We start from the raw sequence: 15,736 nt of genomic DNA, 5'->3' as shown, positions 1-15,736 counted from the left end.
CCTCTGAAACCACCAGATCAACTTATCAAGGTGTTTCCTACCTGTCATGCATTATCTGACAGGCAGTTGCATTCTTTAGAAATATTTACTTAATGGCTGCTAAGCCACATACTGGAGACCACAAGTGCAGAGTGACCCGAGGCAGCTGTGGGGAGCAGAGAGTGGGACTGGTAAACAGGTGCTGTGGTTGCTTTAAGTATGAAGAGGGCACTGCTTTGCACGTGGAAGTCTGGTTTGAAAACATGTGGTCTGAAGTCATGGTAGGGCACTGAGATAAATGCCCGGGAGGCTGAGGTGGGCGCAGTGTGGGACCCCGCCCCGTAGGGCTGGGCACAGAACAGGGCCACTCCTTCCTAGAGAACGCGACTGCAGCTATGGGATCTTGGCCAAAAGAATGTAGAAGGTACAGAAAAATGGGCATCATTGTGTTTGGCAAGGGGCTGAAAGGTAGAATAAATTATCGAAGATGACTGAAAATGAGTCATCAAAAAGCAGGAGCATAAGCACGGTCAAGGGCTTTATTGTGAGAGGGCGTTCTAATCAGGAATCTGAAGACTTGAGCCTTGTCTCCGGCTCAGCCTGCTCTGTCACCTGCTCTATCGCCTGCTCCATCGCCTGCTCCATCGCCTCCTCCGTCGCCAGTTCCTTCCAGCCCTAGGCCAGTTAGGGAGGCTCAGCACAGGAAACTGCAAAATGTCAGTGCCATCTCTGAAGTTTTACCTGAAGGGTAGTGCTACAGAACGAGACTGAATAGAAGTGTATATTTGATGGCTTTCTGAGAAAAAAAACCAAAAAGTTCTAGTTTAATTGTCAAGTACCTTCTCTACTCAGAGACACAATACTTTTTATTTATCATCCTCTGCTTTGTTTTGTTTGAATGGGGGAAGTAATTGTTTTGTTTTGGTTTTTGTTTTTACATATGGTTTCAATAAGAGTTTCTTAGCACTCCTGAAAGATTTTAACTATATACAAAATGCCCCTTTGCTCTTTTTATCATTTTTATACACTTTCAATATAAAAGGAAAAATAAACAGCAAAATGAAGCTGGGGGAAGACAATTATTTATAGCATCAGTAAATCAGCAGTAAGGAAAACCACAGGGATGTGGGCTGCTGGCGGCCAGCACTAACTTCCGTTGTTGCATAGATTAAAAACATATATTTGTCACACACTTTACTATCACGTAGACCCAGTAGTGCTTTAAAATTATATTTATGAATCACTTTTTCCCTCACCAACGTCAAGTCATTGCCGGGGTGAAACAAACAGTTCCTCAGTAGAGGCCAAAGTAACAGTTAAGAGGGAAAGGTACAGGACTGTTAGGGGAGACCGAATTCCAGAAAGACTAAACAAATGCAGTCCATGGCGGACGCCGGAGCTCCACATTCGTCGTCCTGTCAAAGCTGCCACAGGCTCACGGTTGACCACAAAAGGCAGGAGCTCAGTTTCCTATTTCATCTGAGAGTTGGCACTTCTAAGAAGCTCATGCCCATTAGAACCACAGTGTGATGGGGGATCAATGCTGACTTAAAGGGAATCATGCCTCTCTCTGAACCATAACTGATACTTCCTGCAGCCAAGAGGGCGCTCCCCGAGGGCTGTCAGCCAGGGCGGCAGCCGCGCCTTCTTCGCTCTTGGCTGAAATATTTCCTCGTTTGATGCCAAGCCGCATATATTTAGATTTACGTTTTTGTGTCAGCAGTTTTCCTGGTTTTCTGTTTTTTGTGTTACTCAAAAAACAATGGACGCGGGGTGGGGTGGGGCTGGGATGGGAGAAATAGACAAAAAAAATGGACTTGAAAAATAGCTAAATAAAATTTTTAAAAAAAGAATAAGAAATTAAAAAAAAACAATGGAAATGTTAGCTCAGGATGGTAGAGGTTTTGTTCCTTGTTTTTTTGTTTTTTTTGTTGTTTTTTTTTTTTAGTTTTCTTTGTCATCCAAATCTCCAGTCTGCCAAAGGCCATGTGGGACCCAACACGAATGCAGTTTAAGGCTTTTATTCTCATATCTAAGTCTAGTGAGTTTTCTATATTTAAGAGCCATTCAACTTTTCAATGATTTTCAACTTCCTTCATTTTCAAGGGGGGAAAAAGCTGTGGTAAGACTCCAGAATCCATTCTTATAGTAAGAATCATAGGAGGAAATACAGTGAAATTAGTGACCTTTTGTATGTTAAAGGAAAATAGCATGTATTTTCATCCTGTTTATTTCTACAGAAAATAAACACGAGATGTGTGGTCAGGATTCTCTTACTGGCCTGGTACTAAGAATAGCAGCTGGGCCTTGCTGATCACCAGTGGCTTTGGATATTGTCAGTGGTCCTGGATAGGTCACACTTCTCTTAACAGACACCAACTGTAATATCTCGGGATGGGGGCCAGCAATAGCAGGCTTGGCTTCAATTCACAAAATAATGGCACAGATTTTCTCTCTTTGTAGAGTTACATAATCATTCTACTTTGTCTTAATGTTTTTAGTTTTCCATTTTTTAAAAACTGTATAGGTAAGGATTTGAATTGATGGGAAATAGAAAATGCTTCTCTTTTTGTTGACATTCCAGTCTTACCTTTGAATGAAAGAGTTTATGTATCCAAGGTAGGTCATTTTGTATGCAACTTTCTAATTTCTTATGATAAGGACAAGCCCATTGGCCGAAATGACTATTTATTTCATGCCTCTGAGCACCTGTATGGAATTTTTTCCAGTGCACGACAGGGTTGTGGCACCTCCTGGATGTTTGAAATGAACCTCCTAGAAATTAAGTGCATGTTTTTATTGCAGTTAAGTGTGTGGAATTTGGGTCTCTACTTCAGCCCATGTGAAGCCATTAACAGGGGACTTTAAAAATAATAGTTATAGCAAAAGACACTTGGCCTTCAACCAATATTACAGTAACATTTTTATATAAAAGTGAACTTTCATCTCAGGACCTTCCTCTGACTGTAAAAATTTCTCTAGTTGTAGTAGAGCAGAAGACGCCTCCAACCCGACTTCACTTACCTGCTTCGCAATTTAAAATGTGACTCCTCCGTGCTGTATGTTGGATCTCCCACGTCTGGAGACCTGCATGGGGGCTGTTCGAATGCTGAGAGATAAATGTGGGGGCTAGAGTTGTCTAGAGACTTCTGACAGTGCCATAAGCTCATTGTTAAAGAAACCCTTGTGCTCTTTCTTTTTTATTTATTCAGTGGTCTCAGGAATGGCCTCTTTTTATCTCGCCTTGTCTGTTGCTTCTCATGAAAGATTCCGTATCTGAAACCACAGAGGAGTTAAATACCAGCTCGGTTTTTCTCTTATCACTTTGTCCCTTAAGCGTGCTCCCGGCTATTTGTGGAGTGTTCTCAGAAGGGAAGAATGCTCTTGCCTGCTTTGGTCCTCCCATTGTTATCTACCTTGGCCTTGGAGCAAGTTCAAAGAGCAAACTCTGAAAGAAAACCCAGGCTCTGCCGGGCAGTTCATCCTTAGATCTGGTATAGGTTGAGTAAAGACAACCAAAATATCCGAGTGGGTTTATACTATTCTTGTTTTTAGCAGTATGCCGTTTGTTAGTGACCTTGGCAGGAGCTGCTTCAGAAGCGTTAAAGGGTCAAAAGCATGATGGGAGTGGGTTCCAGATAAAAATGGGGAGCACAGAACTGAGAAAGTGAGGAAGGCCAGTTCCAAGAGGTTCTGCTGTGAGTCAGTCAACAACAGAGGTGGTAAATGGGCCAGGATGTGGAGTCGAAGTCAAAGGATTCTTTTCTCTTAAGGTTATTATTGATACAACATACTTGTGTGCTAAAGAGACTGGTCACAGGAATTGGGAAGCTTCTGTGAAGTGGTAGTGAGGACACAGCGGCCAAAGGCGTGTCCTTGAATAGAGAAGCAAGAGTAGCGCGAGGTGCTGCCCACAGAGGAGCACAGGGAGCAGACCCTGACAGCAGCGTTCAGTGCAGAGACAGGGAGAGCGCATGGGGGCCTGATCTCTCCTAATCACTTCCACGAATGTCTCAAATGAGAGTGAAGGCGATCATGCCGGATGTTTGAAAAGAAAGCAGAAGGTGAGAAATAGTCATCTAGGAGATGGGAGGGGTGCATGGAGGAGGGGGTGGTAGGGGGACCAAGGTTGTACTTGAAGTTCATAATCATGAATTTAAGTGGGACCGGGAAAGGAAAGGAGTACGTGTGTGACGTTGGACATACTATGTGCTGAGGTAATTTACATAGGTATACCATCTGCCCTACAAAGTTATTGATAAGGAGGATTAAACGTGTCAGAAAGCATTTTGAAAACCACTTCTCTGCCTTTGGCTAAAATCAAGCATAGAGAAAGCATTTTGAAGTATTAAGTACAGGTCATTATTAGGAAACTTAGCTTTGAATTACTTAGCATTTTTTCCTTGGCAAAAAGCTTTTCAAATTTCTCTGAGACAGCCTTAGTGTCTCTGGAGACAGCATTGGGCCGCTGCCACTGAGTCACTGGGTACCAGAGTCTAAGCGATGACTTAACCTCCCACTGCTCCTGCCTCTCAGTCTATAAAATGAGGGTGATAATGTGTAAACTGCAACAGATGCTTTACAAGTAAAGGTGCTACATAAGCACAAGCTATTAATACAATGTTATTTCAATCCTGACTGTTGCAGTCACCAGAAAATCACAAAGGTCGCAGCAACTGGAAAAGTCCTCTAAGTCTTGGGAGGTAGATGCCTCCCTTAGAAAACTTTGAACGGGGGGAGGAAAATGGGGTGTCGCTCACATTACTTCCTTTAACTCTCACAAGTACTCTGTGAGGCTGATTATTAGAACCTGAAATCCAAAGAGATTAAGTAACGTGTGAAGCCAAGCGGTAGAGCTTGGATTTCAACCCAGCATAGCCTTAAAATCCCACGCTCTTTCCACTCCGCCACCCTGGGGTCAGGCTTGCTGCATGACAGCCTCGGAAGGGACAGAATAACTGTACATTATAGACCTGCGTTTCGGCCCCGTTAATCTCTTCTCTGCCATCAGAAGTTTGACTGGAATTGCCCAGTCGCCGAAAAAGCTGGATTATTGTAAATATCATCATGATAGAGCCACTTACAAAAAATCAAATAAGAAGAAAAGACAGGACCATCTAGGGGAGGGAGCAGTAAGCTAACTAAAAATTTGTACTTAGCAAAAAATGTGGCTTTCAAACATGTTTTGGGGGGAAAGGGTGCGTGCTAGAAAATACACGGGTGTGGTCGTGGGGCTGCAGGAATCCCAGGCCCGCTGCACCCTCCCCTGCAGACACTCGAGGTGCCTCAGGAACTGCAGGGCACAAACTGCTCTGAGAGAAAAGCGCTGCTCCATTAGATGTTGATTTTGGGGTAACAATTACCCACCTGATAGAGAAGGTGATAGGAAAAGTGTATTTATTTTCTTCCAACAGCTAAAAGGTGATCATACTTCTAAAATTTGTTGAGATTGTCCAAGAAAGTGTGTAAAATACTCATCCATCACGGAGAGCCCCTGGTCAGGAAATGACAGTGCAGTAAATATCTCCAGCAGCCACCTTTTAATGTACAAGCTGTTTTCGGTTGGAATTTTCAGCACTCACATAAAACACACTGTCATGAGTGACTGCTTGTGCTCCAAAGTCATTACTGTTGGGATAATGGAACATCTCTCAGCGAATAACCAAAAAACTTTAAATGTCATGTCAAGTTTGTTGAAGCCATTTCCAAGCTGCATTCAAGGTTACATGAATATTGAGGGTGTCTGTTTTTTCAAAGTTGGAGCTCTGTGAGAGAGATTGCTCACGAGGTTGTGCAATGTGAGAGTCAGTTAATTAAAAGAAAATCTAGTGTTCTTCGGAAAAGTCAATCAGCTGGAGCTGTTTAGTCCTTAGCTGTTGCAACTCTCTCCTTAGAGCCTTGAGAAGTCATCATCACTGTCACCAAAAAAAAAAAGAAAAGAAAATATGTATGTACGTACACAGTGTATATATTTGACAAGTAAGTTATGGCAATTCTGTTTTGCTAGGAAGTTTCAACAATTTGCTTGCCAAATTCAGTATTTCTTTTAGGGGAAATTGTCAACTTTTTAAATTCCTTTTAGAAGCTTTTCTCCTTGGTTTTGTTCCAAAGGAAATTAATTCATTATTATTCAAACTAGTGCTTATCTTGGGTGATAGAGTGTGGAAATGATTTCTTTACCCAGTGTGTATTTATTGAACACCTACTTTGCTCCAGGGCCATTTTAGCCACAAAAGTTACAGCAGTATTTAAACCAATGTCCTGGTGTCTCAGAGCTTACATTGCAATAAAGAGAGAGACAATGGGCAAGTAAACAAATACAAAATGTGTCCAGTGGTTTTAAGTTTTGTGGAGGGAAAGGCGAGGGGGTAAGGAGATGCTGTAGTGAGAGAGTGAGTGTCATTTTCGATGGATGGTGAGAGCAGACCTCTTTCTTCAGATGGCATTTGAGCAGGCACCTGAATGAAACACAGAACCAAGCTTTGATAATAACTGAGTGATGGGCATCGTGGGCATAAAGGAAGAAAGAAATAAGCAGAAATGCTAATGAAATGATTGTCTGTGTATACTTCAGTTTATTCTTAACCTCTGCATGTTCATTTTAAATCTACCTTACTCTTTTGAATACTTTTAGCTTAATATAGCTAAGAGTTTGTTTGTTGAGAATAATTATTTTAAAATTATATCTTGTAATCTGCACAGTCCTTGCTTTTTACGGTGATAAATGTTATGTTTCTTCCTCACTGCAGAAAACCAGAAAGCGCAGTTGACCGAAGGGTCGCATCCACACTGCAGTGTCAACAGCAACCCAACGAGGGTTCCAGTCACCAAGGAGCTTAATTATAATCCGGACACTCACGCGTCTGCAGGGAGGATCAAGGCGGTTGAGAGGAAGGACGCCTGCGACGTGGACAGCAGCGGAAAAAAGGAAATGGGAATTCTCGGCTCTGTCCCTAAAAATGAATCCATTCCTGAAGTTGAAGCCCTGCTGGCAAGATTACGAGCTTTATAAATTAAACTGGTAAAAAAAAATTTAAAAAGGATCACACCAAATATCAAGCCATGCTCTGAGCTCTAACACTTGGAAAAATTGCTTTTTATATGCTACTTTATATCATTTTAAATTATGGTATATATTAAAAAACAAAGTTAAATGCATGATTGTGATGCTTTTCCTATGGACTTGAGGTTGTGACTTAATCAAGGTTGTAATGGGCTTTAATGTATTTTCATCACCTGGTATTTATGTGTCCTATATTTGGGGGTTAAATTGCACACGTGTTTCTGAGAGCAGGGAGGTGGCCATGTGTTCAGCAATGGGTCCTTAAGAAAATACCAAGTTTCTAAGTCAACTGTAATGTTTACTTTACTCTTTTCCACATCAATAAACGTCAAATCTTAAACCTCAAGTCTTGCTACATATCCATGCATGTTACTTTCATAGGCCCAGATTTTCCCTGAACTGAGGTTAATATGCTATTAGCATAGTATCAAAAACGTGAAACTTAATATAACAGAGCTGTGAGGATATGATTGGTAAGCTCCTTACCATCACTGAATTCATTGTAATTAGACCTGTAAGAAACTATAATACCACTGAGCACATTTCCAAAAGTGATGTACTAGGAACACACTCTGCAAAATGCACAAGCTTTTGCATAAAGTTGGACATACGTGGTGTTACAGTGCTGCTGGGACTCAGCTGAGAGCGCAGCCCGCCCCGCCCCCCACCCCGTAATTGGGACTGTGTGACTGAGCTGCTGCTGTGAAACTTCCCAAGTAACGGATTTTTTTGATTTCTGCGAACAAACTTGGAATTGCAGTTTCTTTGACCTGACAATCAATAATTTTAACAAATATCTGAAGAAATGTTTCAAGGAAAGTTTTCTTATGCAGATGTTACGATTGTATTTTATTTAGGGCATCAAATTAACTTTGTTAATTCTGTATCAAAGAAAATAAACTTGCTGCTTGCACTTAATGAGAAAAATCACTCCTTTCCTTTTTGTAGTTAGCATATTCTGTGGATGAGTTGGAAATAGACTGTGCTATGCAGTTGATCTCAGCATCTATTTGGCTTTATTATCTGCAGTAAGTAAGTGACTGGTCTTTTACCTTCAGTTAAAAAGCAGTTATATGGAAGTAGCCTGTGAGGTCCACTGCTTTTTATTTCCTTAAGTTGCCACCTTTCAGCTCCAGCTTAATAAAGTTAATTAATTAGAACCATGAACCAGGCCCTGTTTATAGATATTGGGGACCAGAGTGTTATCCATATGCAGTGTGGGAATAAATCGTTCTCCTGTGTATCACTGAAACGTACATTTTGTACTCCCATTGCAATTCCTGTTTTCCTGAACACAAGTCTTAAAAATCAAGAAAAGTGAAGATGTTTCCAGATTTAAGTAGAAAGGAAACTTAACGGGATGGAGAGAATTTAAATGAAAGGATTCTGAGTATTGGTTTTTAACACGATTTTGCAAAGACTCGGGCTTTGCAGAATCACAACTGAAATTCAGCCAGGTAGTTTGGATACACCAGGTGGCAGGTGAAAGCTCTGAAACGTTGGAGCTGAGGAGCAGCCATCAGGGTGGATGGAGCGGCCTGGCACACAAAGGGAAGGGAGGATGCCGCAGACTCCCGGGGGCAGGCAGGGAGGCGCCAAGTCGAGCAGTCAGCTTCGGGGCGCCTGTGCGCAGGAGCCGAAGGACAACTTCCGAGCAGGAGAGCCAGTCGCCTGAACCTGGCACAGCAGTGCGGGTGCCCACATCCGCTCCCCGCCACCGTGGAGAAGGGCCTGTTCTGAGCAGTCCTAAATAGGAAGACTATAGATATGAAGGGAAAAATACAAGGGTCGACAGAGGTGAGTGCCAACTAGAAGCCGATCGTTTTTTGCTATGTCCTTGATAAATGTCCATTCAACAAGGGGCTGGAGGTATAGAATTGGGGTTTTAAAATTCATAATATTCCTTTAGCCAACTGAAAATGAAAACTGTCTTAATGAACTGTGACTTGAAGGCAGATCATGAGGTACAATTTTGTGTTTCTGAGCGAACGTTCGTTCATGTGAATTAGCAGATAAAAGGCCAACTCGAAACCATCTGACAGAGCTCAGTGCCCTTGATGAGGATGTTCTGTCCAGGCTGCTGACAAACCCCAAGTAGATTCGCCTCCTCTTTGCCTCAGGCCAATGTAGAGAATTTGGCAAGAACACACAGACAGCTAAGTGATCACTGAGTTGTTCAAGAGCAAAGACTTACAGCTAACAATTTTCCCAATCAACGTAATTGAAACATAAAGAAAGCAGAGCCTTCGGTCAAATGGAAGAACAGTTAAATGCTGGACTCGCCTCTTCTCACAACCACAGTGGAATTGCAGCTAGATGATAGAATACCCACTGAGAACCACCTGAACACTAGCTGAACGCACTTGCTGTAACTAAGGAGGTAGTGAAGGCTTGTGGAGACTGGTAAGGGAGGTGGAGTCAAAAAGGAGGCTAGTCCCACAGCCACAGTGTGTCAGTTAAGCAACGGAAGGGATATCTTGGCTGTAGAGCCCCCCACCCCCAAAAAGGAGCAAGGGGTCCCAGCCTAAAACTGGGCTCCCCAGACCGGGGCACCAGTTCTGGGAAGAGGAATCCCTGTATTCGCTGTGAAAACTGGCAGGGACTGAGTCTGAGTGAGACACTGCTGCTAGAGCCCTAGGCATTTTGGGTCTTAACGGGCCCAACCATAGACTCACTTGCTCACAAACTCATTCTCTGAGCTCCAGTGCAGGGACAGCATCTTGAAAAGCAGCAGGGACATACAAGGAGAAACTAAATTGTCTAGCTTCAGGACAAGAGCTGGAGGGTCAGGGTTTGGGTCAGCTCTCTCCAAGACAAAACTGCTGGCAGACATCGTTTCCCTGTTGAGTATTCCCCCTACCAAGCCGACAGGCACAGGCAGGTACCAAATCTGAATGTTCTGTTAACACTGTTTTCTCTTCCCCACCCAACTTTGCCTACCTGACCCAGACTTCTTCCAGTGAATTTTCCACACAAGCAGCCTACCTCACCTAGTGCTGCATCCTTTCCTGAAATCTCTCAAATGTCCACAAACCCCAAACAAGCAGCAGCTGACCTTGGCATGCCTTGTGCCACTTGCTAAGTGGCCCAAATCCTGTCATTCGTGTAGCCAGCCTCAGTTTGTAGCATAGCCTTTCCTGGATGCCTCCAAGCCCAGTACAGGTGACAACCAACTGTAGCTACTTTGTAGCTGCTACATGGTGGCCCTGGGCCCCAAAAGCCATAAGCTGACCTTGGCCTGCAAATGAGCCCTCCCAAGAAGCCCCAGAACCAACACACCCAGTGGCCAGCTTCAGACTACACCAGAGCAACACCCAGCCAGCACTACAAACAACACACCCAGTGGGCAGACTTAGCAGGCCCAAAGCCATGCTAAAGCAGTCCCCACTTTGTGAGGTGAGTCCCCACACAACAGCTTATCCATTGGAGTCACAGCCTATCCTTACAGCTAGTCAGCCTGAGAGTCAGTCCCACCCACTGACATGCCAACAGCAATCAAGACTCAGCTACAACAGGAGGGCACATATAACTCACATGGGACACACTTCTGGAACACCTGGCTCAGATAACTAGGGACACTGTGCCACTAGGACACCTACATAAAGCTGCTCAGCCAAGACTGGAAGGCATGGCTGACCTACCCAATATACATAAAAACATGCACGAGGAGGCTACCAAAATGAGAAGTCCGAGAAACATGTTCCAAATTAAAGCATAGGACAAAACTCCAGAAAAAAGAACTAAAAAAAATGCAGGCAAGTATTCTATCAGATACTGAGCTCAAAACACTGGTCATACGGATGCTCAATGAAGTTAGGGGAAGAATAGATGAACTCGTGAGATCTTCAACAAAGAGACAGAAACCATGAAAAAAAATGAAGAATACAATAACTGAAGTGAACACATCATAAGGATTCAACAACAGATTAGGTGAAGCAGAGAATCAAATCAGCAATTTGGGATGAAAGGTAGTGGAAAACATCCAATAAGAACAGCAAAAAAAAAAAAAAAAAGAATTTAAGGATAGTTCAAGGGACTTCTGGGAAACGTCAAGCATAATAACATTCATGTAATGGTAGTACCAGAAGGAGAAGAGTAAAGGGTTGAAAACCTAGTTGGAAAAATAATGGCTGAGAACTCTAACCTGGGGAAGGAAATAGACATACAAGTCCAGGAAGTGCGGAGTCCCAAATAAGATGAACTCAAAACAGGCCCATACCAATGCACACCATAATTTAAAATGCCAAAATTTAAAGATGAAAAAAAGAGAATCTTAAAAAGTAGCAAGGGAAAAACTTGATACCTGCAAGGGAACTCCCGTAACTGTCAGCTGCTTTTTCAACAAACATTGCAGGCCAGAAGGGATTGGCAAGACATATTCAGGTGGTGAAAAAAGGAAGGACCTACAACCAAGATTACTTTACCCAGCAAGGCTATCATGTAACATTGAAGGAGAAGAAAGAGCTTCCCAGACAAGAAACATCACCATCAAACCAGTATTATAAGAAATGTTAAAGGGACTTTAACAAGATTACAAAAATGAGTAATAAAATGGCAATAACTATATACCTATCAATAATTATCTTAAATGTAAATGGATTAAATGCTCTGATCAAAAGCCAAGGGTAGCTGAATGAATATAAAAACAAGACCCATACAAATTCTGCTCACAAGAGACCCACTTCAAATTGAAAGACACACACAGACTGAAAGTAAAGTGATGGAAAAAGACATTCATGCAATGGAAACAGAAAAATTAAAAGCTGTGGTAGCAATACTTCTATCTGATAAGATAGACTTTAAAACAAAAACTATAGCAAACAAAGAAGACCACATAATGATAAAGAGATCAATCTATCCAGCAATTACAACCTCTGTAAACATGTATAAACACAAGGTAGAGACCTGAATATACAAAGCAATTATTGATGGGCATAAAGGGAGAACTTGACAATAGTACAGTCATAGTAGAGGATTTTAACATCCCATTGATGTCAAGGGGTAGACCATTCACACAAAATAGAGAAACAGCAGCTTTAAATGACACATTAGATCAGGTGGGTTTAATTGAAATTTTTAGAACATTTTATCCCAAAGCAGCAGAACGTACACTTTTGTCAAGTTCACAGTGAACATTTTCCAGAATAGACCATATGTTCGGTGACAAAACAAGTCTCAATAAATTTTAAAAGACTGATATTCTATCAAGTGTCTTCTCTGATCACAATGGTATGAAACTAGAAATCAATTGCAAGAACAAAACTGAAAAACACCCAAAGATATGGAAGCTAATAACATGCTACTAAACAATGAGTGAGTGAACAATGAGATCAAGGAAGAAATCAAAGGATACCTTGATACAAATTAACATGAAAACACAACAGTGCAAGATCTACGGGGGAGAGTGAAGCAGTCCTGAGATGGAAACTCATAGCAGTGCAGGCCTGCCTCAGGAAACAAGGAAGATCTCAAGCGTCTAACCTCACACGTAAAGGGATCCATAAAAAGAACAAACAGAGCCCAGGGTGAGTGCAAGGAAGGAAATAATAAATATCAGAGCAGACGTAAATGAAATACTTTAAAAAGCAACAGAAAATATAAATGAACCAAGAGCAGGTTCTTTGAAAAGATCACCAAAATTGATAATCCTTTAGCCAGACTCATCAAATAAAAAAAAGATGGCCCAAATTAATAAAATCAGAAATAAAAGAGAAGTCACAACCAACACCACAGAAATACAAAGGACTATAAGAAAATAGTACAAACAAGTTACAGCACCAATTGGGCAACTTGGAAGAAATGGATAAATTCCTAAGTACATATTGTCTTCCAAGGCTGAATTAGGAAGAAGCAGAAAATCTGAACTGACCAAGAACTAGTACAAAATCAAGTCAGTAATCAAACGCTCCCAACAAACAGAAGCCCTGGACCAGATGGCTTCAACAGGTGAATTTTACCACCATTCAAAGAATACCAGTTCTCATACTATCCCCCCAAATTGAAGCGTAGAGAAGGCTTCCAGACTCTTTTTATGAGGCCAGCATTACCCTGATATCAAAACAAAATAAAGACACAAAAAGAGGACTTCCAGCCAAGATGGAGGCGTAGGTAGATACACTTTGCCTCCTTGCATAACCAAAAGACAGACAACAAGTTTAAAAACAAAAGACAATCAGAACTGCCAGAAAATTTAACTGTATGGGAGTCCAATAACTAAGGAGTTGAAGAAACATTCATTCAGACTGGTAGGAGGGGTGGAGATGGGCAGCCAGGGTGGAGAGGACAGGGGGCAAGGTGGCTCTGGAGGACCAGGGCAGGTAAAGCAGCATCTGGCAGACCAGGTGGTCCCACATTTGAGTGCAGATAAACTGGGAGGGACAACTGGGGAACAAGACAGACTATGCAACCCAGGGTTCCAGTGCAGGGAAATAAAGCCTCAAAACCTCTGGCTGTAAAAATCTGTGCAGGTTGTAACAGTAGGAGAAACTCCCAGCCTCACAGGATAGTTTGTTGGAGAGACCCACAGGGTCCTACAACATACACAAGACCACCCACCCAGAAATCAGCACCAAATTGGAAGTATTAATGCTACCTGATATCAAATGATGCTACAAGCCTATAGTAATCAAAACAGCATGTTACTGACATAAAGCAGACGTATAGATCAATGGAACAGAATAGAAAGCCCGGAAACAAACCCACACCTATCCAGTCAATTAATCTAAGACAAAGGAGGCAAGAATATACAGTGGAGTAAAGACAATCTCTCCAATAAATTGAACAGATACATGCAAAAGAATGAAAGTAGACTACCCTCTTGCTTCATATACAAGAATAAAGTCAAAATGGATTAAAGGCTTAAATGTAACATCCAACATTATTAAACTCCTGGAGAAAACATATAAGTAATAAAATCTATGATACTTCTCTTAGCAATGTTTTTTTATGATATATCTCACTGGACAAGGAAAACAGAAGAAAAAATAAATAAATATGACTACATTTAACTACAAAGTTTTGAGACAGCAAAGGAAATCCACAGATTAGAAGGAGATATTTGCCAATGATACATTTGATAAGTGGTTAATAATTAAATTACAATATATAGAAAAGTCATACAATTTAACACCAAAAAAAGAAAAAGAAAAAACAAGTCAATTAAAAAATGGGCAGAGGACCTAAATAGATATTTTTCCAAAGAGGACATACGGATGGCCAATAAGCATGAACAGTTGCTCTACATCACTAAACTCCAGGGAAATGAAAGTTAAAAACACAGATATCACCTCACACCTGTTAGAATAGCCATCATCAATAATCAACAAACTAGTGTTGGTGAGGATGTGGAGAAAAGGGGACCCTCATACACTGTTGGTGGAACTGCAGATTGGTGCAGCCATAATGGAAAATGCTGTAGAAGTTCCTCAAAAAATTAAAAATGACCCAGCTTCTGGGTGTTTATCCAAAGAAATACAAAGCAGTGACTCAAAAAGATACATGGCCCCTTATGTTCATTGCAGTGTTATTGACAGCAGCCAAAATATGGAAGCAGCCTAAGTGTCATCAGCACGTGAGTGTGTAAAAAAGCTGTGGTACACTTATGCAATGTAATATTACTCAGCGTAAAAAGAAGTAAATCATGCCCTTTGAGACAGCATGGACGGACCTAGAGGGCATTACGCTAACTGAAATGAGTCAGGTAGGAAAAGACAAATACCGTATGATTTTGTTTATATGTGGAATCTGAAAAACAATACACAGAAACAAACTCAGACCAAGAGAACAAATGGATGACTGCCAAATGGCTGAGGAGGCTGGGGAGATGAGTAAAAGGGTAAAGGGGTTAAGAAGTATAGATTGGCAGTTATGAAATAGTCATGGGGACATAAAGTATATGGTAGGGAATAAAGTCATAACATTGGAACAACTGTGTGTGGTGCCAGGTGGGTCCCAGACTTATCAGGGTGAACACTTCATAAATTGTATACATTTCTAATCATTATGTTGTACACCAGAAACCAATATAGTGTTGTATGTCAATTGTAATTGAAAAATATATTCTGAAAGTGGAAACAATAAATAAAATGTCATTTATCTGGGGAAAAAAATAATAAAAAAGAGGAAGGCAATCGAATCATGTATGTATGTATACCCTTTGTTAATGGAATATTCAAACAAAATACATCAGTGTTTATGAGGTAATTGAAATTTCAATAATTCACATCAAAATTTCCAGTAAATCTGGAAAATGCAATTATTAACCCAAATTGTTACCATAGTATTTATTCAAAAACAGTAGTTACTAATGACTTTAAAATGTTAGTTTAGCCACAAATGATTATTTCCTGGGTTGATTCATTCTTATTTTAAAATATAATCCAACATAGCTCTGAGTTGACTAGTTAGGAACTATATTGTTCAGGCTGTAATGTGAATCTGCTATATTTCATCTTAGTGAACTCTTGCACAGGTAAGCAAGTGAGGATTGGAAGCAGATTTAGTGATTAGTTTTGTGGCAAGCTTTCATACAGACCATGTCACTTTTGAAAAGTAATGTATCCTTATATATAAACTGCTCATTTGATTGAAAATAAAAAAGTGGCATTGGTCTTTTTTCCTTCACAGTAATTATTAAAATTTTTGAGATCCAGGAATTGTAGCTGGCAGTGTCTCAGCACTCAGTTTTGTCTGGTG

At 41.1% G+C, this 15,736-nt stretch overlaps 1 protein-coding gene across 2 annotated transcripts in view; it reads left to right on the top strand.

The window, feature by feature from the left end:
* DIAPH3 (diaphanous related formin 3) overlaps window positions 1-7,960 on the top strand; it is a 470,657-nt gene extending 462,697 nt beyond the window's left edge. For both annotated transcript variants that reach the window (XM_053665456.1, XM_053665455.1), the window contains one exon: window positions 6,729-7,960. In XM_053665456.1, coding sequence (XP_053521431.1) covers window positions 6,729-6,991 — 263 coding nt within the window. In that variant the 3' untranslated portion in view covers window positions 6,992-7,960. The remainder of the gene's footprint in view (window positions 1-6,728) is intronic.
* Window positions 7,961-15,736: the final 7,776 nt, after the last annotated feature.

Source organism: Artibeus jamaicensis, unplaced genomic scaffold, assembly GCF_021234435.1.
Source record: "Artibeus jamaicensis isolate MK-2021 breed Jamaican fruit bat unplaced genomic scaffold, CSHL_Jam_final contig_415, whole genome shotgun sequence".
Lineage (NCBI taxonomy): Eukaryota > Metazoa > Chordata > Mammalia > Chiroptera > Phyllostomidae > Artibeus > Artibeus jamaicensis.
Note: the sequence above shows the minus strand (reverse complement) of the source record. Positions and strands in the feature narration are given on the sequence as shown.